Consider the following 27920-nt stretch of genomic DNA (forward strand, 5'->3'; position numbering starts at 1 on the left):
GCTGAAGCTTATTTAAGGACCCGTTAAAGCCCATCCCCGCGCCCAGACCGCCTTTCACCTGGTAGCAGGCAAGCTTTCTCCTGGTGGTAGTCCTACTTGCGTGGTCCTAGGTTATCGTTTGAGGACCGAAAATGCAGAGCAGTAGCTACAGTTACCGTAGCAGCGACTCTGTGTTTAGTAACACCACCAGCACTCGGACCAGTCTAGATTCCAACGAGAATCTCCTGTCCGTCCATTGTGGTCCCACGCTGGTTAACTCCTGCATTAGCTTCAGCAATGAGTCCTTGGATGGACACAGGTACGAAGTCTTCTGCATGAGGCTGTCTTCCCTTCCTTGCCTGGGTCTTTTTTTTCCCGGACCGGTGAGCTCTTTGACTTCGGAAAGAAGATTTTTTTTTTCCTAACCTTTTGTCCCTTTCAGGTTGGATATGCTGCAGCAGATTGCTACCCGAGTTCAGAGGGATAGCGTCAGCTGTGAGGACAAACTCATGCTCGCCCGAAATGCTCTCCAGTCTGTAAGTTGGTTTCAGGGGCCAGGGCTTGCTGTGGATGGGCGGTGTGTGCCTGGGTAAACTGGGTAAATTGCAACACTTGATCGACTCCTAGTACCTGTTCCCTGCAGAAGCTCTGAAGGATTATCACTGATATTTCCTCTCTTGGGAGGCAGGCAGCGAGTGAAAAGCAAGCATGCGTCTGAACCAAAAGAAAGAAAGCCCAAATAGAGCGTCTCCTCTAATATTTTGGAGTTTGATGTTTAAAGCTGGGTTTGAGCTCTGCCTCTAAGGACTTAATGCTGAGTTCTTTTAAATACAGGATTCCAAAAGATTGGAGTCGGGAGTGCAGTTTCAGAACGAAGCAGAAATTGCCGGGTATATACTTGAATGTGAGAACCTTCTACGCCAGCACGTGATTGACGTTCAGATTCTGCTAGATGGGAAGTACTACCAGGCCGAGCAGCTGGTGCAGAGGTAGGCACCATCCTTGCCTCCTTCATTCAGGGAGCGTGTTGGGAGTATACAACACACAGTGTGTGAATTGTGATATTTCAACGAGAACAAGCAGAACCAACATGTATAATCAACTTTTTAAAAATCTAATTTACTTTTGTTTTGTTTTAACTTATTCGCTTTACAGCCTACTCCCTGCTCCCCTCCTGGTCACCCACTACCACAATCACTTCCCCATCCCCTTCCCCTTTTCTCTCAGCTGGTAGCCCCCTCCCCCTCTCCTGGGCTATCCCCTCCCCCGGCACTTCAGGTACCTGCAAGGCTAGGCCCTTCCCCTCCTACTGAGCTAGAAGATCATATCCCACGTGCAGGCAACAGCTTTTGGGATAGCCCCCTTCCCAGTTGTTTAGGACCCACATGAAGACCAAGCTGCACATCTGCTACATATGTGCAGGGAGGCCTAGGTCCAGCCCTGTGCATTCTTTGGTGGTTGGTTCAGACTCTTGAGAGCCCCAGGGGTCCAGGTTAGTTGACTCTGTTGGTCTTTCTGTGTCATCCTATCCCCTTTGGGGCCCACAGTCTTTCCTCTTATTCTTCCATAAAACTCCCCAAGTTCCATCCACTGTTTGGCTCCGGGTGTCTGCATTTTTCTGAGTCAGCTGCTGGGTGGAGTCTCTCCGAGGCCAACATGCTCCTGTCTGCAAGCATAACAGAGTAGCATTAATAGTGTTAGGTATTGGTGCTTGACCATGGGATGGATCTCAACTTGGGCTGGTTATTGGTTGACCACTCTCTCAGTCTCATTAACATTTACCATCACAGAAATACTGGAGTCATTAAAACGAATATTTTAGATGCCTACATTATTTCCAAGTACTTAGGATATTTATGTGGGTCTTTGATGTGACCCAGAGGCAGAGTGAATATTTAAGTAAGCGAAGGTAAGAGCCTAGGTTGAGTCCTCAGACCTCCTGATGATGATGATGATGATGATGGTGGTGGTGGTGGTGGTGGTGGTGGTGATGGTGGTGGTGATGATGATGGTTTGCAGCATTAGAAAAGGCAAAAGTGTGAGAGAGGTTCTCATCTTCATTCAGTTTTCTGTTTACTATGAAAATGGCCATAACCAAACAATAGAAAAGGATATCTGTGTAGATAAGGCTGTGCATGGTGGCACCCATGTGGATTCTCAGCTCTCAGAAGGCTTAGGGTAAAGAATGATAGATACAAGGCTTGCAGGAGCTACATAGCCAGACGGGACCTCAGGAGGGGAAACAGAATTAAACAGCACCAGAATTAAAGAGCAAATCCAAAACCTCTTTGAGATTCTGGGAACAGAGGGACAAGAGCCCAGAGGACCATAGTCTCTGTCTCTATGTACATATAAAAGTAAATGTTGTAAATCACTTTTGAGCCAATAGTTACACTTCTAGGAGCCAGTAGTTATTCTCTATGTAGATAAGAAGCAGATAAAGTTAGAAAACTTCATATTCATGCCAGACATAGTTTATAAGAAAATGTACTATCCTAGATATCAAATAACGGAACCATCGCCTTGTGGGTATGTAATTGTGTCGCTTATAAATGACAGTTATAATGACTAATAACATGGAGAGTCCACAGTGTGATAGTCTCCAAAAACAAAACGTGAGGCAAAATTGTACCAAGATGGTTTCAATGTTCTTTTTAAAAATAAAATAGGTATTTATCAAGCAAGTAGGTTTGCAGAGCAACAGTTGGAAGCAGAGCTCCTGTGTGCCTTCCGGGGCCCACACTACCATTAGGGTCTTGCAGTAGAGAGCTGCATGAGTGATGCAGCAGCCAAAGCCAGCAGCTTGCATTAGCCTTTCGGTCCCACCTCACACGCCTCCGTGTTCTCCGCAGGGTTGCCAAGCTGCGTGATGAAATTCTGGCCTTAAGGAATGAATGTTCCGCGGTGTACAGCAAAGGACGCATGCTGACCACGGAGCAGACCAAGCTCATGATATCAGGAATCACTCAAAGCTTGAACTCAGGATTTGCACAGACCTTACACCCCAGTCTGAACTCAGGGCTAACCCAGAGTTTAACCCCTTCCTTGACGTCTTCTAGCGTGACTTCCGGCTTGTCGTCCGGGATGACGTCCCGCCTGACGCCGTCGGTTACTCCGGCGTATACACCTGGGTTCCCATCAGTAGTAGCTCCAAACTTCAGTGTAGGAGTAGAGCCAAATTCATTACAGACCCTGAAGCTAATGCAGATCCGAAAGCCCCTTCTAAAGTCATCTTTGCTGGACCAGAACTTGACAGAAGAGGAAGTCAATATGAAATTTGTTCAAGATCTCTTGAACTGGGTTGATGAGATGCAGGTAATGTTTGCCTCAGTTTTCGAGTCCTACTCTTGAAACAACAACAACTACTACTACTACTAGTAGTAGTAGTAGTAGTACTAGTACTACTACTCATAGTACTACTCTTTCTTCTCCTCCTCCTCTCTCTCCCTCTCCATTCTCCCTCCCCCTCCTTCTCCCTCTGCCTCTCTTTCTTCTTCTTCCTTTTCCTCCTCCTCCTCTCCCTTCTCCTCCTTTTTAAACTGTTACTTTACTATTTAAGGTGCAGCTGGACCGCACTGAATGGGGCTCAGATCTGCCAAGTGTTGAAAGCCATTTAGAAAACCATAAAAATGTCCACCGAGCCATTGAAGAATTTGAATCTAGTCTTAAGGAGGCTAAAATTAGTGAGGTTTGTAAATTTTGTGTTTTTTTCATATTTTATTGTCTTTGGATAGTATTTGCTTTTTACATAAAGACCCTGTAACACAGTAATTGGTATTAGCCAGAGCTTAAGCTCCCCTAACCCCCCTGCCCCACACCTTCGCTCCTATATTTTAGATCCAGATGACGGCGCCTCTGAAGCTCTCTTACACGGATAAGTTGCACAGACTAGAGAGTCAGTACGCTAAACTCCTGGTAAGCTTTCTTTCTTTCTTTTTTTATTAGTTTGTTTTCGTTATGCCTGTTTGCAAGCAATCTGATTCTTACATTGGCTTTCCTCTAAAAGAACACATCCAGAAATCAGGAGCGGCACCTCGATACGCTCCACAACTTTGTAACCCGGGCAACTAACGAACTTATCTGGTTGAATGAAAAGGAGGAGTCAGAAGTTGCCTATGACTGGAGTGAGAGGAACAGCAACGTCGCCCGGAAGAAAGGCTACCACGCGGTGAGTCGGCCACGCTCCGGTGCCAGCGCCAGACCGTGGTGCTTGCGGCGTTTCTGACGTGCCTCTTGATGCTTCCTCGCTAGGAACTGATGCGGGAGCTGGAGCAGAAGGAGGAAAGTATTAAAGCCGTTCAGGAGATCGCAGAGCAGCTGCTTCTGGAAAGCCACCCAGCCCGCTTGACCATAGAGGTAAGAAAGTTCGAGGTGTGGGCCGAGTTCTGAGGCATCCACAACCGTAAACCTCTTCCGCTAGTTAAAATTAAAAAAATTCGAACTACCAAGTGTTTACTACAGTCTGGCCCAAAAATAATTTCCCAGAGAGTCATGCTTCTCTCCACCATCTCTTAGGATAAAGGCAGCAGGTTATTTTTAGGCCCCCGTGAAGCTACTGGTGGGTAGATTCATCTGATGGAGTGGAAGGCTGTTCTGTGGCAGAATGTGTAACAAGCAGAAATGCAACTTAGTTTGAGGGAGCAAATAGTATCATGTGTTGCTAGACCACCCCCGGGGGCTGCTAAGCGCACATCTTCAGGAACACGTGCCTGCAGTGGGTCATTTCAGGAGGAAGCAAGATCAGGCTTTACACAGCCTTAGTGCACACAGAGCGCCCCCCCCTGGGAGGCAGGGGAATTGCACCTTCTGCACAAAAAAAAAAATGGCTTCATAATTCATGATGAACTAGGTGGGCTTTCCTGCAGTATTTTTTTCCTTTATGAAATATATACTCTGCATTAATTAATAAGCATTCAAACAGATAAGTGTTTAAAATATTATTATATTATTAAATGTAATAGTTATATCGATGTGAAAGTATATGCTTCTTTTTCTACCCTCCTCAAATCTTCAGAAGAGAGAAACAGACCTGTGTTAACATGCACACCGTATGGCTCAGTAATATAAAAACCCAGGAATAGTGGAGATTGGGATGCCAAAGAGAAAGGCATATGTGGGGATTTTAAAGTCAGGTGTCAGAGTTAGTGACCAAGGAGTAAAGAAAAGGGTTGATTTTACACATAGCGGGAATAGCTTGCATTCATTTCAAATGTAAAATTTTCATATAAAATAGCTATATTTTTTCCTCAGATTTTTAAGAAAAAAAATAAGAAATTTAGAAATTAGAAAAACCATCTGTACTAACTTTAAAACTATACATAGACTTTAAGATCCACAGAGCAAGGGGGACCTCATAAGATAAAATTAACTACCCCAGTTTTCATAGTTCAGTCCATTGAAGTTTTATTTAAGTTCAGATAATAGAGTGTTTTTGTCATTCGAGATCATCAACATTGAGCCGGGCATGACGACTCACACCTGTGGTTCCAGTCTGTAATGAGAGGCTGAGGCAGGGGGATTACCACACGCTTGGGCAGTGTGGCAAGAGACAACCTGTCAGAGAGAGGGAGGGGAAGGGAAAGAAAAGCAACATTATAAATGTGTCAGTATTTGCCCTGCCGGGTCAAGCTACATACCTTACACATGCATGACCCACGTTTGAGGCGGACCAGGGCCTCTGTGCCTTTTCCTCTGCCCCAGCTTTCTGTGTCTTTTCTCCCTAAGGCATACAAAGCAGCCATGCAGACACAGTGGAGCTGGATCCTACAGCTGTGCCAGTGTGTGGAGCAGCACATTCAGGAGAACACTGCCTATTTTGAGGTGCGTGAGTAGAATGGCAGCTTAAACTGACAGCACTGCCATTTGGTGGGCTTGCCGAGGTGCAGAGAAACACCACAAGGAAACGCACATGCAGAGCACATGGAGTGGGGGTGGGAGGGTGAATAAGCCAGTACTTTCTTTTCAGGATGTAAGTGCTGGCTTCAAAATCCTACGAGGGAAAGTCTAGCCTTTAAGGAAGAAATCCTGTGGTTAGAAGATGGCTTAGTGGGCAAATTGCTTTCACTGAGTCCAGTCCCCAGAAACTACACTTATGAAAAGATAAAAGTGAGATGCCTAGTGCTGTGTAGGCCAGAGGATCCCTGAGGCTCGCTGGCCAGCCAGCCTAGCCAAATAACAAGAAATGTATTAATCATTATTATTTATAATCATTAAATATTTATAATAAGTATATTAATATAATTAATATACTATAGTATGATAATGTGCTATGCATTACACATTATATTATATTACAATTATAATTATGCAACTATAATATAATATAAATATAATAAAAATTATTGTTTAATAATTAGTAATTGTTCACTGTTATCTGGGTTCAGTGAGAGACCCCATTTCGAAAAAGTAGAGATGAGAGAATTGAAGACACATCTGGTTGTTCACTTCTGATTTACACACACACACACACACACACACAAATATTATAAAAAATCATTCTAAAAATGTGTCCGACATTAATGAAAAATATTTATGATAGCCAACCAAATAAAACTTCATTTTTTTTCTTGAGGAATTTTAATATATTGTTTGAAATTCCACCCCTTAAAAGGTTGATTGAACCCTGAAGGAAAACAGGCTTTTGATCAAAATAATATAGAGCCAAAACATAATGGGTACTATACATGGACACTCTGTATAATCAGTATTCATCTGTAGCCATCCGAGTTCAAAGGTTTGTTTCGTTTCAAAAGGATGTTGCTACTGTTGCTTTGTGCTTTGATTCTGCCCTGGCTTGTCAGGGGCGCACAGAGGGCCTGGGCACCAGATTTAACAACTCTGGGCTTTCCAGGCATTTAGTGTAGTGTACTTCAGCTGCCAAGTTTTCTCTCTCCTCAGTTTTTCAATGATGCCAAAGAAGCCACCGATTACCTAAGGAATCTGAAAGACGCCATTCAGCGCAAGTACGTCTGTGACCGATCCAGCAGCATTCGCAAACTGGAAGACCTCGTCCAGGAGTCCATGGTACTGATGCAGACCCTTTGGGTCTTGTCAGACACACAGCAGGGTAGACTAGTGTGTTGTTATATGTTTACATGTTACCTACAGAGTTGTACTTCAGGCGCACAACTGTCTCATCCGATTGAGACCTCAGTTTGTGTCGTTTAAATGATGTTTAAACTGCTTTAGCAGGGCTGCCTGTGGGCAGTAGACAGTTACATAGTAATAATAACGGCAAAGAGGAAACAAAATAACAAAGTGAAGGAGGAGGGATTCAGAAGGGACATGAGATGTGGAAGGAGTCCCCAGTAGTCAGGGCATTCTTCCTTGATGATGTTTAATTTGTGTGAGTCGCTATGGGATAGAGAGTTCCAATCATTCCTTTTAAAATCCCGCCGTGTTTCCTGACTAGGAGGAAAAGGAGGAGCTCCTGCAGTACCGAAGCGTGGTGGCCGGGCTGATGGGGCGAGCAAAGACGGTCGTGCAGCTGAAGCCACGGAATCCTGACAACCCACTCAAAACGTCCATCCCGATCAAAGCTATCTGTGACTACAGACAGATTGAGGTACTTGTAATTATCAAAGCAGGCCGGATTAAACGACATCATAGCGCTTCCCAGTCAGAAGGCATTTCTCTGTCTCTAAAAAAAAAAAGTAATAATTCCCCAGACGGAGTACGGAAGAAGACGAATTAATGGTGGCCGACCTGAGCTTTCCCCTCTTTCATTTAAAACCAGATAACCATTTACAAAGACGACGAATGTGTCTTGGCAAACAACTCTCACCGCGCCAAGTGGAAGGTCATCAGTCCCACCGGAAACGAGGCCATGGTCCCGTCTGTGTGCTTTACCGTCCCCCCACCAAACAAAGAAGCGGTTGACTTTGCCAACAGGTTCGTATGGTTGGGGCCTTTCTGAAGGTTAAAGAAGCCACCCATACTGTGTCGGGGTCCCGCAGGGCTGGAAGGTAGTGGAGGTACTACATAGAGGGCGCAGAAATAAACATGTAGCATCGATTGTCGTGGTAAAAAGGCCTAAAATCTGCGCTCTCCTGTATGTATTTCAGAATCGAGCAACAGTATCAGAGTGTCCTCACTCTTTGGCATGAGTCTCACGTAAACATGAAGAGTATAGTGTCCTGGCATTATCTCGTCAATGAAATTGACAGAATCCGGGCTAGTAACGTGGCTTCGGTGAGTGTGGATGTGCGCGTCGACCTAATGTGTCCCCAAACGCCTTGTCATATACGGGGTGAAGCTTACACCTGCTCTGGACTAGGAGGGAGCCCTGTACGTTCACTCTGTCACTCAGCCAGTGCTCGGTAGGGCCTGGCGTAGATGAGGCTCGCTCTACAGGGGATGGGAGTCTTGAGATCGAACCTCGCTCAGTGCTTACTGGAGGAGAGAGACTAGGACGAGGTGTTTGGACAGACAGTGGGTCCATTTTAATTTCACTTATTGAAACTGTATCCGTGATTCTTACTTGTCTTCTTTTAATTAAAACGTTATGGCAAAGAGCTTGCAAATGAACGATATCATGCCCTAGACTAACAGACCGGAAGTCTGTGCACCTCGGGGACCTTCTGAAGGGTGGGGATGGCCACTCTGAAGCTGTGAAGCATCACGTTCGATTTTGCACCTTCACCATCCAGCATGGATTTTAATTTACTTACCCATCAGCGAAGCCTGGAAATCCATGTCAGAGTTGAAACCCGAAAACCAGTCAGCTTTCTGTCTTCTTTCGTGACCTCCGTGCCCTTCACCTGCTTTTTATCCTTCCTTACCCGTGCTGATGCCCACCCTTTCTCTCCCGTTCTCTTTTCTATAAGGCTTGCCGAGCACACAAACATTTGCTTTCTTATTCACGTGTATACTACAGGCTACGCTCCATACACGAGGGAGAACTGACGCCTTATCTTTCTGAGATTGGGTGACCTCCCTTGATATTAGACATTCTAAGTCCTTCTGACTTTCTACGATTTTCTTACTCCAATCTACATACGTACCAAACACCACTGTCCGCTCACCTATTGATGGAAACTTGGTTGGTTCCACTCCCCTGCTATAGGGTACAAACCCGAAGTAAGCGAAAAGAATATTCATTTCGAACGTCTGCCCTAACCGTGACCAAGCTAGAGTGTACGGTGACATCCTTGATGATCCGCCCTACTCGGATGTAGCTCCTGGCGCTACGTCATTAATCCAAGGATCTCTGTTCTTTAGATAAAGACAATGTTGCCTGGCGAACACCAGCAGGTTCTCAGTAATCTCCAGTCCCGCTTGGAAGATTTTCTGGAGGATAGCCAGGAATCCCAAATATTTTCAGGCTCGGATATAACTCAACTAGAAAAGGAAGTGAATGTATGTAGGAAGTATTATCAAGAGCTTCTCAAGTCTGCAGAAAGAGGTAAGCGCGGGGTTGCTGGCTTTCTCTCCCCTGTGGGGGTTTCATCTAGACTCTCCTGTACTCTCACGGGAAACCTCAGTCCACTGTGACACGTATGCAAGACTACTGAGCAGCATGAAATGCGTGTGTGCAGGGGACGGAACTCAGGAGCACATAACTTCATGCTTGAAGCCCTGAGTTCAATCCCAGAGCCACCCATAGCAACCAGAACTTCTGAGCTAGGAAGGTGCTCGATGAGATCATTAATAAAACTGAAGTAACTAAAAATGCCCGCCAAGCCGCGGGGCGGACGACAGATTCTCACCTCCTCTGTGTGAAGCAGGTTTACTGCACTTTACAAAGTGACACTCAGAAGGAAGGTGCTTAAGGCTCATGAACGATTTGATTATTTCCCCGTGTTAAGTTTTACACAGGAATTAAAGCAAAGTGTTTTATTAAGTTTTCCTTAATATAAGTCTTAGTCTTAATTCGTCATACTAGTTAGAAAGAAATGATTTTATTAGTAATATTTTGTGTCTTTAAAACATTAACACATTTTTTTACCTGCTTTTTCCTTTTAGATTTTGGTTTAATTTAATGGTTAATTGATGACATACGATTCACATTTTTGTGAATATGAAACAGGATAATACATTGCTTCCTTTGGGTATTTCAGTGATACTTCAGTATTTTACATGGCCTTAGGGAAATTTTCTCAGTGCTTGTTAAGTTTTAAAGTCCACGTTCTGAGACTTGGGTTTTAAGGTTATGTCCTTAGGATTTGTGCTAATGGGACCACTGTTTTGCCTCAGTAAGAGCAAAGCGCTGGCTTTTGCTGTGAGTCTTGCACTGGGCCTTTTGGGGAGGGGGAGTTACTCACCGAGCATGCTCTGTCCTTCCACAGAGGAGCAAGAGGAGTCTGTGTACAATCTGTACGTCTCAGAAGTGCGCAACATCCGGCTTCGCCTGGAGAGCTGTGAAGACCGGTTGATTCGGCAGATCCGGACGCCTCTGGAAAGAGATGACCTACACGAAAGCATGTTGAGAATCACGGAGCAGGAGGTAAGAGTCGCACACGTGTCAGCAAAGAAGCCAGGGCCATTTCCTCTTAGTGACCATGAATGTCTCCTTCTGATCTCCGGCGTGTTCAACTGTGACTTCGGCTCCTTACCGAGGCCCAGTTGTGCATTTCTTACTGGACGTAAAACCAAGATCCCTTGGATTGAGGTCCACCTCTGAGTTAGTAAACATTGAAGCCTCCTGGTGGGCTTCACGCAGAGAGACATTATACACGTGCTGTTTACAAAGTTAGAGATTGGGGTCAAAGGAATAAACAGAAAAAGGCATTATGATGATAAAGCCGGACTGGCATGCTTGTTTATTTGGTAAAGAAAGGGGTTATACGGATGCTTATGTCGGTAATGAAATGTAAAATGTGTCTTGTAAGCGGCTGTAAGAACCATGACCATTGGGGTGACAACAGATAACCCCCGTGTGTTTCCTGTACTAGAAACTGAAGAAAGAGCTGGAACGGCTTAAAGACGACTTGGAGGCGATCACAAATAAGTGTGAAGAGTTTTTCAGCCAAGCGGCAGATTCCCCATCCGTCCCTGCCCTGCGATCAGAGCTCAGCGTGGTCCTCCAGAGCATGAGTCAGATCTACTCCATGTCTGCCACTTACGTAGAGAAGTATGTCAGCAGCAGTCCTCACCCCCACCTCTCGCTCGGTGGTTCTGTGGGCAGTCCGTGTATCTTAGAAACAAGATTGATATTCCTCCATGTTGAGAGGGGATTGCCTTAGACATTTCTGTTCTGTAAGCTCCCTTTTGTAGTTTTGGGGGTTTCTGCTATGCTTGGCGTAACCTATTGCAACCTAGGAACCTATTGGGATCTGTATAAATGCACCTGGGGTGGGATATGGGTGACGTCAGTGAGGAAGTGTCTCCTGTTGGAATCTGCGTAAATACCACCTGGGGGTGAAACACGGGGTGACGTCTATTAGGAAAAGAATCAACTGACTGCTAGATGTACAGGAGGCCAGTCAGTGTGCCCATGTCATGAGTTTTAATGACACTCTGGGACTACAGTGTGGGGGGAGAAAAGACATTAAACAGTGTGGACTAGTGTTTGTTTCTCATTCAAGGTTGAAGACTGTTAATTTGGTTTTAAAAAACACCCAAGCTGCAGAAGCCCTTGTCAAACTCTACGAAACCAAGCTGTGTGAAGAAGAAGCAGTCATAGCTGACAAGAATAACATTGAGAATTTAATGAGTACGTTAAAGGTAAGAGTGTCACTTCTAGCTGTGGCTCCAAGGTCCCGCTTCCAGTCGTTCTCTAGCACAGTGCCAAACGTCTGGCACTAAGACCCTGATGTAGAGCGTGTTTCTGCGTGTGCTACCTCCATTCCATGCTTCAATTCTACAACTAAATAACTACACGCAATCATTTCAGTGTCAGTGATTGATCTATTGCCGTGAGGAGACATCATGACTAAGGTAATTTATAAAAGAAAGCCTTTAGTTAGGGACTTGCTTACAGTTTTGGAGGGTGAGTCCAGGGTCATCATGGTGAGGAGTATGGCAGCAGACAGGGAAGCAGGTGTGGCCCTGGAGCCATAGCTGAGAGCCTACATTTAATCCACACAAGCCCATGACAGAGACAGAGAACAACCAGACCTGGCATGGGTTTTTGAAACCTCAAAGCCCAACCCCAGTGACACATCTGCTTCAACAAAGCCACACCCTCAAATCCTTCTCAAACAGTCCCACCAGCTGGGGACTAAGCATTTAAATATATGTCACGCCATGATGAGCAGATTGTTACCTTAGGTAAATAATGAGCTCCTCTATGACTTGTTGATACATTATTTCATGATGCCCATTGATGCATGTATTTTAGCAATGGCGATCAGAAGTAGATGAGAAGAGAGAGGTGTTCCACGCGTTGGAAGACGAGTTGCAGAAAGCGAAAGCCATCAGTGACGAGATGTTCAAGACACACAAAGAACGGGACCTTGACTTTGACTGGCACAAAGAAAAGGCAGACCAGCTCGTGGAAAGGTGGCAGAGTGTTCACGTCCAGATCGACAACAGGTGGGTGTCCTTTCTGTTCAGTGCACATGTAGGTGGGAGTCCCTTTGGGTACAGAGGGTGGACTCTAATTAAACTCACCAGGCATCAAGTGAGTGGCATTCCATAGCCAATGTGCTAGCTGCAGGATTGTCCCTAACTCCATTTCTTCCTTACGGATGCTCTTTCGCAAAGCATGTTACTTGAAAGAAATATTATCTTTTTTTCTCTTGTTTTTAAAAATTTATTTATTATATGTAAGTACACTGTCACTGTCTCCAGACCCACCAGAAGAGGGCATCGGATCCCATTACAGATGGTTGTGAGCCACCATGTGGTTGCTGGGATTTGAACTCAGGACCTCTGGGAGAGCAGCCGGTGCTCCTAACTAGCTGAGCCATCTCTCCAGCCCTGTCTTTTCTTTTTGAGATTTGTTTTATTTTATGCGTATGGGTGTTTTGCCTACACATTCATATGCTTGTGTTACAGCCAGTAGTGAGCCTCCATGGTGTGGATGCTGAGAATCAAACCTAAGTCCTCTGGGAGAGCCACCAATGCTCCTAACTGCTAAGCTGTCTCTGCCTCCAGAAAAATGACCTTTTCAACTGTGCATAGTTAGAAATTCTGATTTGTCATGGCATGTGTATAGTCTGTCTTTTGAAAAGATAATAATATGCCTCTCTAAAAGTTATTACCAACTTACAGTGTTCGGATAACCATGAGTTTACGAAATAAATCACAAGCTTTTTTTCTTGGGCTCTACGTAGCAATCTCTGTTGACCTAAGGAGAAATGAAGAAATCGAAGTGGCCTGCTTCTCCTTTTCATTGACATTGTAAGACAAGTGGAATCATTTGTTCAGTGAGAATTAAAAGCACAAAAGAAAATGGAACTGATTTAGGCTTCATCTTAAATAGTGGCCTTTCTCACTCATTCTTACGCTTATATTAAAATAAATGGTTTTTTTTTATGGTATACTTCCACTCAAGAAATGAAGTTCTATTTATATGTATTTTCCTTTGCAAAATGCATGACAAATTTGTTTTTAATGTGTTGATTTAAAATCGTAGAAGTGGGCATTTGGTTTCAGTTCCTCGAAGATACTCTCTTGAGACCATGTTGAACTATCTTTCTTTTTTTTTTTTTTTTTTTTTTGGTTCTTTTTTTCGGAGCTGGGGACCGAACCCAGGGCCTTGCGCTTCCTAGGTAAGCGCTCTACCACTGAGCTAAATCCCCAGCTCCTGAACTATCTTTCAAAGGTGAACTATGATCCGAGGCAGGCCTCCTCTACTCAGGATCTGTGGATTGATTATAATGGCGGTCAATTTCCCTGCTTTTTCAGCTTTAGTCTTAGTGTCACAGTAAAACAGCACCAACAAACTTCAGAGCTCCCGGAGCAAACGCTGTCTTCACCCAGACGCTGTGTGGGGCAGATGCTGCAGGAATTGTGTTTCAGGCTTCTGCCAGGTGTCTGCCCCATTGTGCTTCGTGGCTCTTGTGTCTTAATTTGTCTTTCTCTCCCCTGTCCCTTCACCCCTCCGGCTGGGACCTGACTCTTCCACTGCCGCTCTTGCAGGCTGCGGGACTTAGAAGGGATCGGGAAGTCCCTGAAGCACTACAGGGACTCCTACCACCCTCTAGATGACTGGATCCAGCAAATCGAAACGACCCAGAGAAAAATTCAGGAAAATCAGCCAGAAAACAGCAAAGCTCTGGCCGTACAGCTGAACCAACAGAAGGTATTTGAACTGAGATTCCGTCTGAATTTGGTTGGTCTCAAGCCTCACCTTTCTCTCCTGTGTTGGAAGAAAGGGCAATTACTCACACCTCTGTGAGGAAGAATGAGAATGTATATGAGGATTCCATACCTTTAAACGCGCCTGCATTTACTTGTGTTTCCCGGAAGTCATTGGTGAAAGCGTAGATAATGAAGAGAGTGTTGGGGTAGTTTCCATGGACTCCATCTTCCAGGTTTCACAGGCTGGGTCTAACTTTTTTCTTGATCATATACTGGCAGCATGGTTTTATACTTGGTAAATTAATAAACGGGGCCAGAGGTAATAGAATCCCAGCTGGTCACAGTTGCTGGGAAGTTGGACGATTTAAGGTTTTATCGTTAACAGCCAGTAATGTCTAGCTGTTTTCATCTGAAGTGGGTGTAATGAAAGGCACCGAGTCTGCCCTGTGTAGTTCTCATTTCCGTTTTGAAAGCCTCCCAAGGGAAGATTGCTTATTAATCTTATCCTGGAAGTTTGTTATTTATCTGTGAGTCAAGGCACAGGTGAGGTTTGATGTTTTAAGAGGTAAAGCCCTGAGGGCCCTGGATGTTTCTTCATCACTGAGTATGAGGTAGATCTTTGTAGAGCTCCGGTCTCTTTCTCTCTAAACTGTGTTCGCAGATGCTGGTATCTGAAATAGAGGTGAAGCAGAGCAAAATGGACGAGTGTCAGAAATACTCGGAGCAGTACTCAGCTGCCGTCAAGGTGAGGACAGTCACGTAGTTGAGGCAAAAAGGTATATAATGCTATAGCAATATTTTCAAAGCAGTTTGAAGTTCTGCTTAAAAAAGAAAAAAATCCTCATTTAGTCTTTTGTATACACACCTAGTAATTGCTTATGAAATGAGTCAGGTGACGGCCCGTGACCAGTTCATTTTTCTCTGTCTCTGTGGATGCATTGAAAATGTACACACGCCCCCCAACACCTAGGTCTGAAACTTGTTTCGTATATGCTTTCCCTTTCTGTTTAATTTAAAATTTAGAGAAGATTTAGCTTCTACTGAAGAGACCCTGTCATAGTTTTGTAAGGTAACACTGACAGTATCTTAGGCTCCCAGCTCCATGGCTCTATGGACTAAATGGAGGCGTCCTGTACCGAGAATATTCTGCAGTGAATGTTTTTGAGGGCTCTAAATACAATCGGGACCTTTGCTGACCTCCACACTTGTCTCTGTTCATGTCACAGCCTCATAAGTATCTCTAATAGATTCTTTAAAAATTTAGTTTTCGGTGCACGCCTTTTGTCTCAGCACTTGGGAAGCAGAGGCAGGTGAATCTCTGAGTTCAGGGCCAGCCTGGTCTACAGAGTGAGTTCAGGGCAGGCAAGGCGACGCAGAGGAACCTTGTCTCTGAAACCAACAATGACAAAATGTAGTACTCACCATTTAGCTTTTTTATTTAAGATTATTTCAGTGAACTAGTTACCCATGTCCTGTGGTCAGTCCCTGTGGATTGAAGCCTTCAGGCTTTGCTTGGATTAACTGTATCACATTGGCTCTTTCGTGCAGGACTATGAATTGCAAACAATGACCTACAGGGCCATGGTGGATTCCCAGCAGAAGTCACCAATGAAGCGTCGGCGGATACAGAGCTCGGCGGACCTCATTATTCAAGAGGTGACGAATGTAGAAGGGCAGAGGATGGGCAGGGGAGAGAGAGAGAGAGAGAGAGAGGGAGGGAGGGGGAGAGAGAGAGAGAGAGAGAGAGAGAGAGAGAGAGAGAGAGAGGATGTTTTAAAAACACTTTGACTTTTATCCTGGTAAAACATACCTAAAATAAAACTGGCCGTTTTAATTATTTATAAATGATTTAATGGCATTTTAGTATATCGCTTTAGTATTTCTTTTAAATCACTCCTGATGTAAAATGCCACGGCACAACATCTTATTACATCTCTTTAAAAACTCTTTTAAAGTCAAGATCGTTTATTAACACAGAAAAGAATGCCTTTCCTGATTAAACCCAGAAGGAAGTTATGAGTTGGTGTGGCGTACAAAGGTGGCAGCCAGTGAGACCCACTTTGGATAAGTGTATGCCTTAGTCCTCAAGGCCTAGTCGGTAGCATGGGCATCGGTCGGCATTCACGCATCTTGCTGGTCGCAGAGATAATGCTCTCCTCACGTCTTCCTTGCAGTTCATGGACCTACGGACGAGGTACACTGCCCTGGTCACTCTTATGACGCAGTACATTAAATTCGCTGGTGATTCCTTGAAAAGGCTGGAGGAGGAGGAGGTAACCGTTAACATGTTACATCCGTGTGAACGGGAACGAGGTTTGAGCCGAAACAGTAGTGATTTGTAAACTTCCTGATGAATTTACATGGCTGCTTGCTAACGTGCAAGTCGTTCATTGGAAGCTTACCCTGGAAAAGACGGAAAGCCTTGGGCATTCATTTGTTTGTTTTTTAGATTCTCCAAGACAGAAAAGCATGTTTAAAGTTTTAGTTCGGGTGGGCTAGAGTATTGGTTCAGTGTGCTCTTAGCGTGGGTTTGGTCCCCAAGCCTCAAAAGCAGCTACTTCAGAACCAATGTGATAGACCCAGGGTCGTAAATAGTCCTGTGTCAGCGGAAGATTTGGGCAGAAGTTGGTTCCGCTTCTTCACAGCTGAGGAACGGTTTCTATCAAGCGCAGGCGCTGCTCATGTGACGTCTGTAGAGAGGCTCCATGCAGACACATCTGTGTTATGCACCTTAAGTCAACATACATTTTCAAAGATTTCAGTTCTAAATCACTGTATTAAAAAGGCAAACTTAGTGGTCGATATTTGTGCAAAAGTGTGGCACTCATAGCTCTCTTAGTAAGTGAAACGCACTTCTTGCCTGTGATAGTTTTCTTACTCTCACTACATTTTGAGAGATGCTGTCCCACTTTTAAAGGTGTACGCGTCTTTTAAATCTTATTCGCGGTTGTTAGACATGGAATCAGTTACTTCCTTTTCTGTTCTCACCGTGTATGTTTAACTGTTCCTCGGCTCAGTTCCTAGAAGATAGAAATGGACAGAACCAAAGATACTTTCAAAGATTTAAATACTTATCGTTACCAAAGCACTAGCAATTGATAATGGATTGAAAATAAAAACAGTATAGGTTTTTGAGGATACACAGACAATGATTTAAAATAAACATTAACACCCTTCTGTGTAAGGGTCATAGTAATGGACTATCCTTAAAAATGCGTAACTCAGTTGGGTGGTGGTAGTGCATGCCTTTAATTCCAGCACTCAAGCGGCTGAGGTAGGCGGATCTCTTCGCCTTCAAGGCCAGCATAGTGTACAGAGCCAGTTCAGGACAGCCAAGGCTGCAAGAAGAAACCCGGTCTCAAAAAAAAAAAAGAAAAGAAAAAAAGGAAGAAAAGATTATGTAACTAACGCGAGCTTTAGACCCCTAAAGAATAGTACTTCTGATACACTCTTGAAGTTCTACAGGATAAACTGCCCTGAGAGAACAATTTTTCATAATCAACATACAAGCAGAGATACATGATTATTTCAGAAGTGTTAGAGAAATATAGAACATTTCTATATATACGCTCGGGTGCGTATTTGATATGGTGAACAAGTTCTGTAGTTGATATAAACACCCAACTCTCAAAGTTATTGATCTCTCCGCATAGAGCTGAGAGACCTTCCGAGGAACTGATCTTCATGAGTAAATCTGATGGGAAGATGGAAAGTCAGTAATTGACCTAAGTTATTGGAAGTAATTTTAAGCATTTGTGAAATAATTCTAGCCAGTTAGATAACGTATAATTATTAAACTAACAAGATTACTCTAGTTAAGGTATTGAAGACTCAGCAATAAATTTTATTTTTTTGCTGAGGTAGGAGAAAACAGGGGAAAACAGCTTGGTAACAGCTTAGCTATGTTTCAGAGTGAGATTTGACAAGGGGCTGGTTCCCAGAAAGAATTGTAAGAAATTAAATTTTGTGTTTCTGTGTTTGAGACAGTGGCTCTCTGGTTAACCCAGAACGATGGGCCAGAACTCGAAACCCTCCTGTTTCAACCTGAGTACTGGGACTACAGGTGTGCGTGTCTGTGCCCTGAGACGACTTCATGTTTTCAATATGCCGATGAGACTTGTATCTCCGTGGAGTCGTATTAACAGCCGTGGGGAGGTTAATGAAGGAAGCTGAGCGTTGAAGCTTCAAATTATCAGAGATCAAGAAAGTGGGGGAAGAGAAAGATTCCTTACCAGTTAAATTCGTGAAATCCACATATATCTCAGTGAAAACAAAGCTTACCTATAAAACGATTTCCGTATTTCTATTTCAGCTGTTTTTTCTCCGCAGTTTTTTTTCAAACTGATCCTGTCTGGAGCTGTTGAGGAAGAAAACTAGAATTTATTTATAAATAAGTCTAAACATGCAGGGTTTCAATTGATACTTAGTTTCCCAGTCCTCCCAGCTGCTAGAAGGTTTTCTGATATTTATTTGGTACAATGGATTTGAATCCTTACGTATATATTTTTAAATGCTTCCTATTACACAAATATCTTTGTATTTGTGGGGTATCTAAAGGGACTTGACAAAATGGCTCTAGGCAATCCATGCCAACAACAACGACCTATGAGTGCTTGGAGCTCATCTCTCCAAAGCCGTCAGGGACAGACGCTGCCTTTGCATTAGCAATGACCTTCATTGTAACTGTCACATTTGCGTTCATAAACATTGACTTAGAAATGTCAATGTTTTGCGTAATTCTCCTTTCCTGTGTTTTAAAGCATCATTTCCGACTCTGGCTCTCTGTTCCGACATTCTCTTTCTTTAATCCTAAACATGGAACTGTGCGTATCATGTTTAATTTCCACTGGACTCCGCTATTGAAAAACGAAATCTTGCGTTCTTCGGTTCCTGTATGGTGGCGTTGTTCTCAGCTGACAGTATCATGTTGCATGTGAGACTAGAGCGGATATCATGAGAAAAGCTTCATTTTTTTTATATCTGTAAAAGTTTGGGGCCCCACTCATGTTCTGAAGAGGCCTTTCTGGCTTCAAAACCCCAAGCCTGCTAATTGTCTTCTGAGGGGCAGAAGGCATTCTTTGGGAAACAAACATTCTTGCAGGATTTCTGTCTCCTCGCTTCTGGCTTTCTGAGGCTTCTGCTCTGAAGGTCCTGGTGCTGGTGGCGATTGCTTGTTCTGCATCTGAGCGCCCTTGGTCTCGTAAGTACTGCTCCGGAGGCTGCAGGATCTATTTCAATGGAACGCCTTTGACCCTCTAAATGTTTCTTGTAGATGAAAAGGTCTAAAGAGAATTCTGAACACGGGGCGTATTCAGATCTGCTGCAGCGTCAGAAAGCGACCATGGTTGAGAATAGCAAGCTTACAGGAAAGATCAGTGAACTGGAGACAATGGTGGCTGAGCTAAAGAAACAGAAATCTCGGGTGGAGGAAGAGCTTCCCAAAGTTAAGGAGGCCGCTGAAAACGAACTGAGGAAGCAGCAGAGGAACGTGGAGGACATCGCCCTGCAGAAGCTAAGGGCGGAGAGTGAGGCCAAGCAGTACCGCCGAGAGCTGGAGACCATCGTGAGGGAGAAGGAAGCCGCCGAGCGGGAGCTGGAGAGGGTGAGGCAGCTCACGGCGGAGGCCGAGGCTCGGAGGGCCGCGGTGGAGGAGAACGTCCGCAGCTTCCGGAGCCAGCTGCAGGAGAACACCTTCACCAGGCAAACGCTGGAAGAGCATCTGCGCAGGAAGGACTCGAGCCTCAGTGATCTGAAACAGCAGAAGCTGGCCCTGGCCGAAGAACTCCAGCGGAAGCGCGACCGCGAGGAGGAGCTGCTGAGGCTGGTGAGGCAGATGGAACGGGACCTGGCCTTTCAGAAGCAGGCGGCCGAGAAGCAGCTGAAGGAAAAGCAAAAGATCGAGTTGGAGGCAAGAAGAAAGATAACCGAAATTCAGTTTTCGTGTAGAGAGAGCGCTGCAGCGGCGCAGGCAGGCGCCCTGAAGGAGCTGGACAGACAGAAGGAGGAGCAGCTGAAGCAGCAGGTGGACGAGCTGACCGTCGCCAACAGAAAGGCGGAGAAGGAGATGAGAGAGCTGAAGCAGGAACTCAGCGCGGTCCAGCTCGAAAAGGCGTCGTCAGAGGAAAAGGCTCGGTTGCTGAAAGACAAACTGGACGAGACCAACAGCACACTCAGGTGCCTCAAGGAGGACCTGGAGAGGAAGGATCAGGCCCAGGAACGCTACTCCCAGCAGCTCAGAGACCTCGGCAGGCAGCTCAACCAGACGACGGACAAGGCCGAAGAGGTCAGGCAGGAAGCAAACGATCTCAAGAAAATAAAGCACAGCTATCAGTTGGAGTTAGAGTCTCTCCATCAAGAGAAGGGGAAGCTCCAGAGGGAAGTGGACAGAGTCACCAGGGCGCACGCGCTGGCCGAGAGGAACATCCAGCATTTAAACTCGCGGGATGAGAAGGAGCCCTCAGGTGAAAGGAGGCAGCTCTGCCGGAGGAAATCCGATCACCTCCAAGAGGAGTTTGAGAGGAGCCACGCCCAGTTGCTTCAGAATATTAAAGCGGAGAAAGAGAACGATGACAAAATCCGGAAGCTGAACGAGGAGCTGGAGAAGAGCAACGAGTGCGCGGAGATGCTCAAGCAAAGGGTGGACGAGCTCACGCGGCAGAATCAGGAAACCAAACGAGTGATGCAGAGGATTCAGGCCGAGTCCGAGACCGTAGTCCGAGAGAAGCAGGCCATCCAGCAGAGATGCGAAGCGCTGCGCGTCCAGGCGGACGGTTTTAAGGACCAGCTCCGCAACACCAACGAGCACTTGCACAAGCAGACCAAGACCGAACAGGATTTCCACCGGAAGATCAAGAGCCTGGAGGACGACCTCGCCCAAAGCCAAAACCTGGTGAGCGAGTTCAAGCAGAAGTGCGACCAGCAGAGCATTGTCATCCAGAACACGGAGAAGGAGGTGAGGAGCCTGAGCGCGGAGCTGAACGCGTCCAAAGAGGAGAAGCGGCGGGAAGAGCAGAAGGCTCAGCTTCAGCGAGCTCAGGTGCAGGAGCTAAACGACAGGCTGAAGAGGGTGCAGGACGAACTGCACTTGAAGACCATCGAGGAGCAGGTGACCCGCAGGAAGATGGTCCTGCTGCAGGAAGAGTCCGATAAGTTCAAGCGCTCGGCAGACGAGTTCCGGAAGAAGATGGAGAAGTTAATGGAGTCCAAGGTCATCACGGAAAACGACATCTCGGGCATCAAGCACGACTTTGTGTCTCTCCAGAGAGAAAACTGCCGCGCGCAGGAGAACGCGAAACTGTGGGAGACGAACATCCGAGAACTCGAGCGGCAGCTCCAGTGCTACCGCGAGAAGATGCAGCAAGGCCAGCACGTAGAAGCGAATCACTATCAGAAGTGCCGGAAGCTTGAGGAGGAGCTGTTGGCCCAGAGACGGGAGGTTGAAAACCTCAAGCAAAAAATGGACCAGCAGATAAAGGAACAGGAACAGCAGTTACTTCTGCTCCAGTGCGAAATTCAAAGGAGCCCGACCCAGGACCACAGCTTCACGTCGGCTTTTGATATGGCAGGGAGAGAGTGCCGCCACCCTGCAGAGATCTCCGCCGGGAACTCTGGGCACCTTAACCTAACGGCCAGACTTCCACTGTCCAGATGGACTCAGGAACCACACCAGGCAGAAGGAAAATGTCAACACAGGGCCCCTGAACCCCTTCCAAAGGAGGTTCAGTTCCGACAGCCCGGGGCTCCGCTGGACAAGGAAAGCAGCCAGCCATGCTACTCGGAGTATTTTTCTCAGACAAGCACTGAAGTACAGATAACTTTTGATGATAAAAACCCACTCACGAGGCTATCCGAACTGGAGACAATGAGGGAGCAAGCCCTGCGTCCTTCCAGACCGCCTGTGCCGTATCAGGATGACAGACTTGAAAGGGAGTTGGTGAAGCTTTTGACACCCTTAGAGGTACACATTGGCCTGAGACCTTATTAGTTAGATCGTGTCAGGCTTCTTCTTTTATTCCTTTCCCCACCCTCCCCCATCCAAGACTAGATTTTTAACAGTTTTATATGCTTAGCTGTGTGCGAGGGGAGAAAAAAAAAACTGTAATTTTCCAGCAGTTTTGGCTGCGTTTGCTGTAAATTGCCGCTGACTTCTGAATGCTTGAGATGAGACACACGTGGTATGGATGAAGTAAATATTTTAATATGACTTAATCTAAAAAAAATATATAGAAAATAGTCGTGAGTGAAGCTCAGTGGTAGAAGGCTTCTCTAGCATGCAGAAGGCCGAGGAATAGAGTCCCCGAACTACAAGGGGAAAGAGGGGAAAGGATAGAAGAATCAAATATTACCTTCAATATCTAGCGTACTCTGTGGCCAGGTTTCATTCTGACCTCTTCCCACAGACCACTCTTAATGTATTTAGTTGCTAACACTTGAGTCTCTCAGAATATCATTATCCCTACCCTGGGTTGGCAATTCTTCACCCAGTTATTGTACAAGGGATTGTAATGGGGCAGAGACTATTTGATAAGGTGCCGTGCTCTTTGGGCCACGTTTAACATCTTAAACATTCCTATTGCAGATAGCAAAGAGCAAACAGTGCGGCGTGCATACAGAAGTCATGGCCTTAACACAAGAGAAGAAGCTGGGTTTCAATGCTGGTGGATGGATGCTGGAAGGGTCCAGAACGTCTGGTGGACTCAAGGGAGATTTCCTTAAGAAAGGCGTAGAGTCAGAGACTCCCCAGAACCCTGACCTTAACCAAGCATGCGCTGTTAGGGATGATGAGTTTCAGTTCCAAGGGCTCAGGCACATGGTGACTGGCAGGCAGCTGGTCGAGGCAAAGCTTCTGGATGTGAGAACAGTTGAGCAGCTGCGGCTTGGTCTGAAGACTGTTGAAGAAGTTCAGAGAAGTCTTAGCAAGTTTCTGACCAAGGCCACCTCGATCGCAGGACTGTATCTAGAATCTTCCAAAGAAAAGATGTCATTCTCTTCGGCCGCCCAGAAAATCATAATAGACAAAATGATGGCTCTAGCCCTTTTGGAGGCTCAGGCTGCAACAGGTTTTATTATCGATCCCATCTCTGGTCAGACTTACTGTGTCGAAGACGCAGTCCTTCGAGGTGTCGTCGACCCCGAGTTCAGGAATAGGCTCCTAGAGGCAGAGAAGGCAGTTCTGGGATATTCCCATACTAATACAACGCTGTCAGTGTTCCAGGCCATGGAAAATAGAATGCTGGACAGGAAGAAAGGTAAACATATCTTGGAGGCACAGATTGCCAGTGGGGGCGTCATTGACCCCGTGAGAGGCGTCCGTGTTCCCCCGGAAACGGCTGTGCAGCAAGGCTTGCTGAACAACGCCGTCCTCCAGTTCTTGCACGAACCGTCCAGCAACGCGAGAGTCTTCCCTAATCCCAACAACAAGCAGGCTCTGTATTATTCAGAGTTACTGCAGATCTGTGTGTTTGACGTAGATTGCCAGTGTTTTCTCTTGCCGTTCGGGGAGAGGGAAATATCCAATCTCAACATAGAGAAGACTCACAAAATTGCCGTGGTAGATACTAAAACAGGGGCAGAACTGACGGCATTCGAGGCTTTCCAGAGAAACCTGATCGACAAGAGTGTTTACCTCGAACTCTCTGGGCAGCAGTATCAGTGGAAGGAAGCCACATTTTTTGACTCCTATGGGCATCCTTCTCACATGCTGACCGATACGAAAACTGGCCTGCAGTTAAATGTTAGTGAAGCTATAGAGCAGGGAATGCTAGACAAAGCCTTGGTCCAAAAGTATCAAGAAGGCCTTACCACACTAACAGAACTGGCTGACTCTCTGCTGAGCAAGGTAGTTCCCAAGAAGAATTTGTACAGTCCCATTGCAGGCTATTGGCTGACTGCTAGTGGGGAACGGATCTCCTTGCTGAAAGCCTCCCGGAGAAACCTGGTTGATAGGGTTACAGCCCTCCGATGCCTCGAAGCCCAAGTCAGTACAGGGGGGATCATTGATCCCCTAACTGGGAAAAAGTACAGGGTGGCCGAGGCTTTGCATAGAGGCCTCGTTGATGAGGGCTTCGCCCAGCAGCTACGCCAGTGTGAATTAGTGATCACGGGCATCGGCCACCCTGTCACTAGTAAAATGATGTCAGTGGTGGAAGCTGTGAATGCTAATATCATCAGTAAGGAGATGGGCATCCGGTGCCTGGAATTTCAGTACCTGACAGGGGGCCTGATAGAGCCTCAGGTTAACTCGAGGCTGTCCATAGAAGAGGCCCTTCAAGTCGGCATCATTGATGTCCTCATTGCCACCAGACTCAAAGATCAAAAGTCATACGTCAGGAATATAATGTGCCCCCAGAGTAAAAGAAAGCTGACTTATAAAGAGGCCTTGGAGAAAGCAGATTTTGATTTCCACACAGGACTTAAGCTGTTAGAAGTGTCTGAACCCTTGGGGACTGGGATATCCAACCTCTACTATTCTTCCCAGTAGGGCGTTTCACTCCGTACAGAGGCCGTGCCGGCTGCATCCTGCCATCTGCTCAGAGCAGATGGTGTCCGCTAAATGTGCAGCCTAGGAACTGTGTCACCAGCCCGAAACGCTGTTAGTTTCTTGCAGGCTAGAAATAGCTCCCTACTCAGAAAATATAAACTCATTCTTAGATTGAAAGCAAGAAACGATTGGCCACCCTTGAAACAGCTACTTTTTAAAATTCTTATCTCACTGAAGTAAATGGGTTTTACCTAGAAAATGGGGAGAGCATGGTGAGCATCAACACATTCAGGGGCTCATTTCTCCTGACCTCCTCCCGTAGTCCTTACACTGAATCGATTCAACACGTCTATGACATCATACTTTGTGCATCCTGGAAGAGTACCTCGCAGAGCACCACGGGACCTGGATCCAAGACAACATGCAAATGTGCTCCAGACCTGTGAGGCTGGAGAGCGATTCCTGGAGGCAGTGATGTTCTCTACATATTAAAGTGTTCGCTGTTGCCTCTTCTTTCGATTGAGACTTTGGAATTAAGTCTAACAAGTGCATTGGGTTTTGGAGGAGGAGCATCCTCTGTGTCTGGTCTCTCTCTCCCTTTGCTCTCTCCTTTTGTCTGATAGCATCTGTCAGGGCATCCGCGATTGTAATGCTAATGTAAAGGCAGCGATTCCCAAACCTCCCCTCCCCATCTCATGAATAAAGTTGAGTTTGCTTATTTGTCATACTTCTGAAGCAGCTGGGTGGCCAGAGCAGCCATTCCCGTCTCCAAAGACATCTGCTGTGCGATGTGTTGGGCATGGTTAAGTGAATGAATAAAACATCTCAGTAACCCGTGTGCATAATGGGAAACATTTGTGCATTCTCGTTTTCAGCACAGAGGAGAGGTTAGTCGAGAAGCTCAGTCGTTTATCGGAATGTATCTTTCTCTGTTTTCTCTTTTCTTTAACCACTCGTACCTGTCAGAAGTCACTGGATGAAGAGAAGAAACAGCATGTTGAAAAGGCTAAAGAATTGCAGAAATGGGTATCAAATATCAGCGAGACACTGGGAGATGGGGAGAGAGCTGGGAAACCTCACTTCTCTAAGCAACAGGTACATCTACAGAGGTCCTAATGCCAACTGGGTGGAATTTACTGAGTCATAAGTCTACAAAACACAAGCCATCAATCTTTACCTTAACCCCCACACCCACCAGAGTTACAAGCTTTTACAATAAAAATTAAATAGTTTAGGCCCTTAGGCATTTTTGCCCAAAGAGGCATAGTTAGAATAATCGAGAAAAGGGTGTCCTGTTCCAAAGCCAGAACTGTGTTCATTGACCTCATTATTAGCAAGCCACTAGGTTATAGCCTTATCTTATATATCAACTCCCTGGTTAGAATGATTGGGATTGTTGACCAGTGATGTCATCAGTCCTACGGGCCACCCATGTCAGACATGGAGAATACGGTCTAGGCTGTGAATGTTGAGTGTTTAGGAAGTAGACCTCTCCGGAGCCTTTTCTATTTCATGAGGAAGGCTTTGTTGTCCAACCTCTGCACCGTACACTCTTCCCATTGAATACCCTTCTTTCCCCTGCCCATTGCTACCTGTGTGTTAGGACACTGTAGCAGGCAGTTGGTTTTGCTCCACAGTGTAGCACTTGAAGCTCAGGACATTGGCATTAAGATATAAATTGTAGTAGTGCTTTATTGATGGTAGGAATTCCTGCTAGTTTGTATTCTGTTGTTGGGGTAGTTTTGTTTGGGGCAGACAAGGTCTAGGCTAGTCTTACCCTTGCTCTGCAGCCCAGGCTGGCCTTGAGATGTGATATCATACAAATGGAAGACCCAAGAATTCAGAAAGCATTTGGTGGCTTTTCAACCAAAAGACTCCAAAGTAATTTGCCTCAAATGCTTGATTTAAAATACCTTCTTCCCAGCCTTCTCACTGTCAGACAGGAAGGCATTCAAACAAGGCGCATAAGCCTGAGAGCAAAGATGTCTTGAGAGAATGAGTTTCTTCAAGAAGCACGAATTGTGAACACCTGGTGTCTTCATATTATGTCAACATTCTCCAGAACATTCCTTAGATTTAGGCCTAGTACATACGGACACTTTTAAATAAGATGGTGGCCCTAACTGCAGTTCTACCAGAACACCTGCTTTCTCTTCTGAAGGACAGAGTGGTTTGATGTGCACAATGAGTCCTCAGAGATTCCATTTAGCTTCATGATTTCCTATAGCCATACCAAGTTGACTATGCAAATTGACTAATTAGTAAACTCATCTTTTCGTTGGCCCAATATTTCCTCTCATCCCTATTCATTTATAAGAATGGAAACTTTGTGGGCTGGAGAGATGGCTCAGTGGTTAAGAGCACTGACTGCTCTTAACTGACTGCTGACTGAGTTCGAATCCCAGCAACCACGTGGTGGCTCACAACAATCTGTAATGAGATCTGATGCCCTCTTCTGGTGTGTCTGAAGACAGCTACAGTGTACTTATATATAATAAATCTTTTTAAAAAAGGAATGGAAATTTTGATCAAATGGAAATGGGGTTCTGGACAAGTCTTGGACAAACCCCTTTTCCCATAATTCATGAGTTTGTCTTCTCTGGTAGCCAGAGATGGCATAGGATGGAGGGAGCTGTGGTTAGCAGTTACCACCTGATCTACAGGTCTCCTGAGATGTGCTTTCAAGGGAGGGTCTCTGAGCCTTTGGGCTTTGGCAGAGTCATGGTTGGGCCGGAACAGACTCAAGAACTGTGATGGGTTGCGTTCCCTTGTGAAGACGATACCACTGTTAATAGAGGGCACTGCACTTTCTCTTGTGTATGCTGAGGAGAGTTGAGCTCTTAGGCCGTACCGATAGCTGCTACGTTACTTAATTGTGTCACCCAGAAAATACACCTGCCACTTTCGCCTTGATTAAAATTCTGTATTTTTAGTTACTATTTAACACTCTTTCTGTGGGGAGGCTTTGAATGTGCCTTCTTACCTTACAGATTTCCAGTAAAGAAATATCAGCCAAGAAGGAGCAGTTCTCGGAAGCTCTTCAAAACACACAGATTTTTTTGGCTAAACATGGAGACAAGTATGTTGGCTTTTGTTAGCCCTTTTATTCCGTGTAGGGTTACGTTCTGAAAATCAACTCATCAGACAGAGGGCAGTGTGCATCATCCCTGACACTGTAAAAGTGGAACGCAAAGGAATCGTGGTTAGCTTAATAGAACGTGAGGAATGTGGACTTAGCTATGTGTCACAGCTAGCTTTCACCACGCCAGGGCAT

At 45.6% G+C, this 27920-nt stretch overlaps 1 protein-coding gene across 41 annotated transcripts in view; it reads left to right on the plus strand.

Annotated features, from left to right (window-relative positions):
* Positions 1-27920, plus strand: part of Dst (dystonin) — a 394204-nt gene that overhangs the window by 244569 nt on the left and 121715 nt on the right. For 37 of the 41 annotated variants that reach the window (XM_087565925.1, XM_087565930.1, XM_087565928.1 and 34 more), the window contains 23 exons: positions 422-515; positions 814-968; positions 2832-3294; positions 3539-3667; positions 3817-3894; positions 3986-4147; positions 4231-4335; positions 5704-5799; positions 6877-7002; positions 7391-7543; positions 7715-7869; positions 8043-8169; positions 9199-9382; positions 10266-10423; positions 10872-11050; positions 11505-11643; positions 12260-12453; positions 14005-14167; positions 14828-14911; positions 15715-15822; positions 16341-16439; positions 25613-25741; positions 27637-27725. In XM_087565925.1, the coding sequence (XP_087422051.1) occupies positions 422-515; positions 814-968; positions 2832-3294; positions 3539-3667; positions 3817-3894; positions 3986-4147; positions 4231-4335; positions 5704-5799; positions 6877-7002; positions 7391-7543; positions 7715-7869; positions 8043-8169; positions 9199-9382; positions 10266-10423; positions 10872-11050; positions 11505-11643; positions 12260-12453; positions 14005-14167; positions 14828-14911; positions 15715-15822; positions 16341-16439; positions 25613-25741; positions 27637-27725 (3369 nt within the window). Of the gene's footprint in view, positions 1-35; positions 299-421; positions 516-813; positions 969-2831; positions 3295-3538; positions 3668-3816; positions 3895-3985; positions 4148-4230; positions 4336-5703; positions 5800-6876; positions 7003-7390; positions 7544-7714; positions 7870-8042; positions 8170-9198; positions 9383-10265; positions 10424-10871; positions 11051-11504; positions 11644-12259; positions 12454-14004; positions 14168-14827; positions 14912-15714; positions 15823-16340; positions 16440-19438; positions 22124-22744; positions 24766-25612; positions 25742-27636; positions 27726-27920 lie in introns of those variants that run through there. The other 4 variants (XM_087565948.1, XM_087565963.1, XM_087565964.1 and 1 more) reach the window with 2 other exon arrangements.

This window comes from Rattus norvegicus, chromosome 9 (genome assembly GCF_021556685.1).
Source record: "Rattus norvegicus strain SHRSP/BbbUtx chromosome 9, alternate assembly SHRSP_T2T, whole genome shotgun sequence".
Lineage (NCBI taxonomy): Eukaryota > Metazoa > Chordata > Mammalia > Rodentia > Muridae > Rattus > Rattus norvegicus.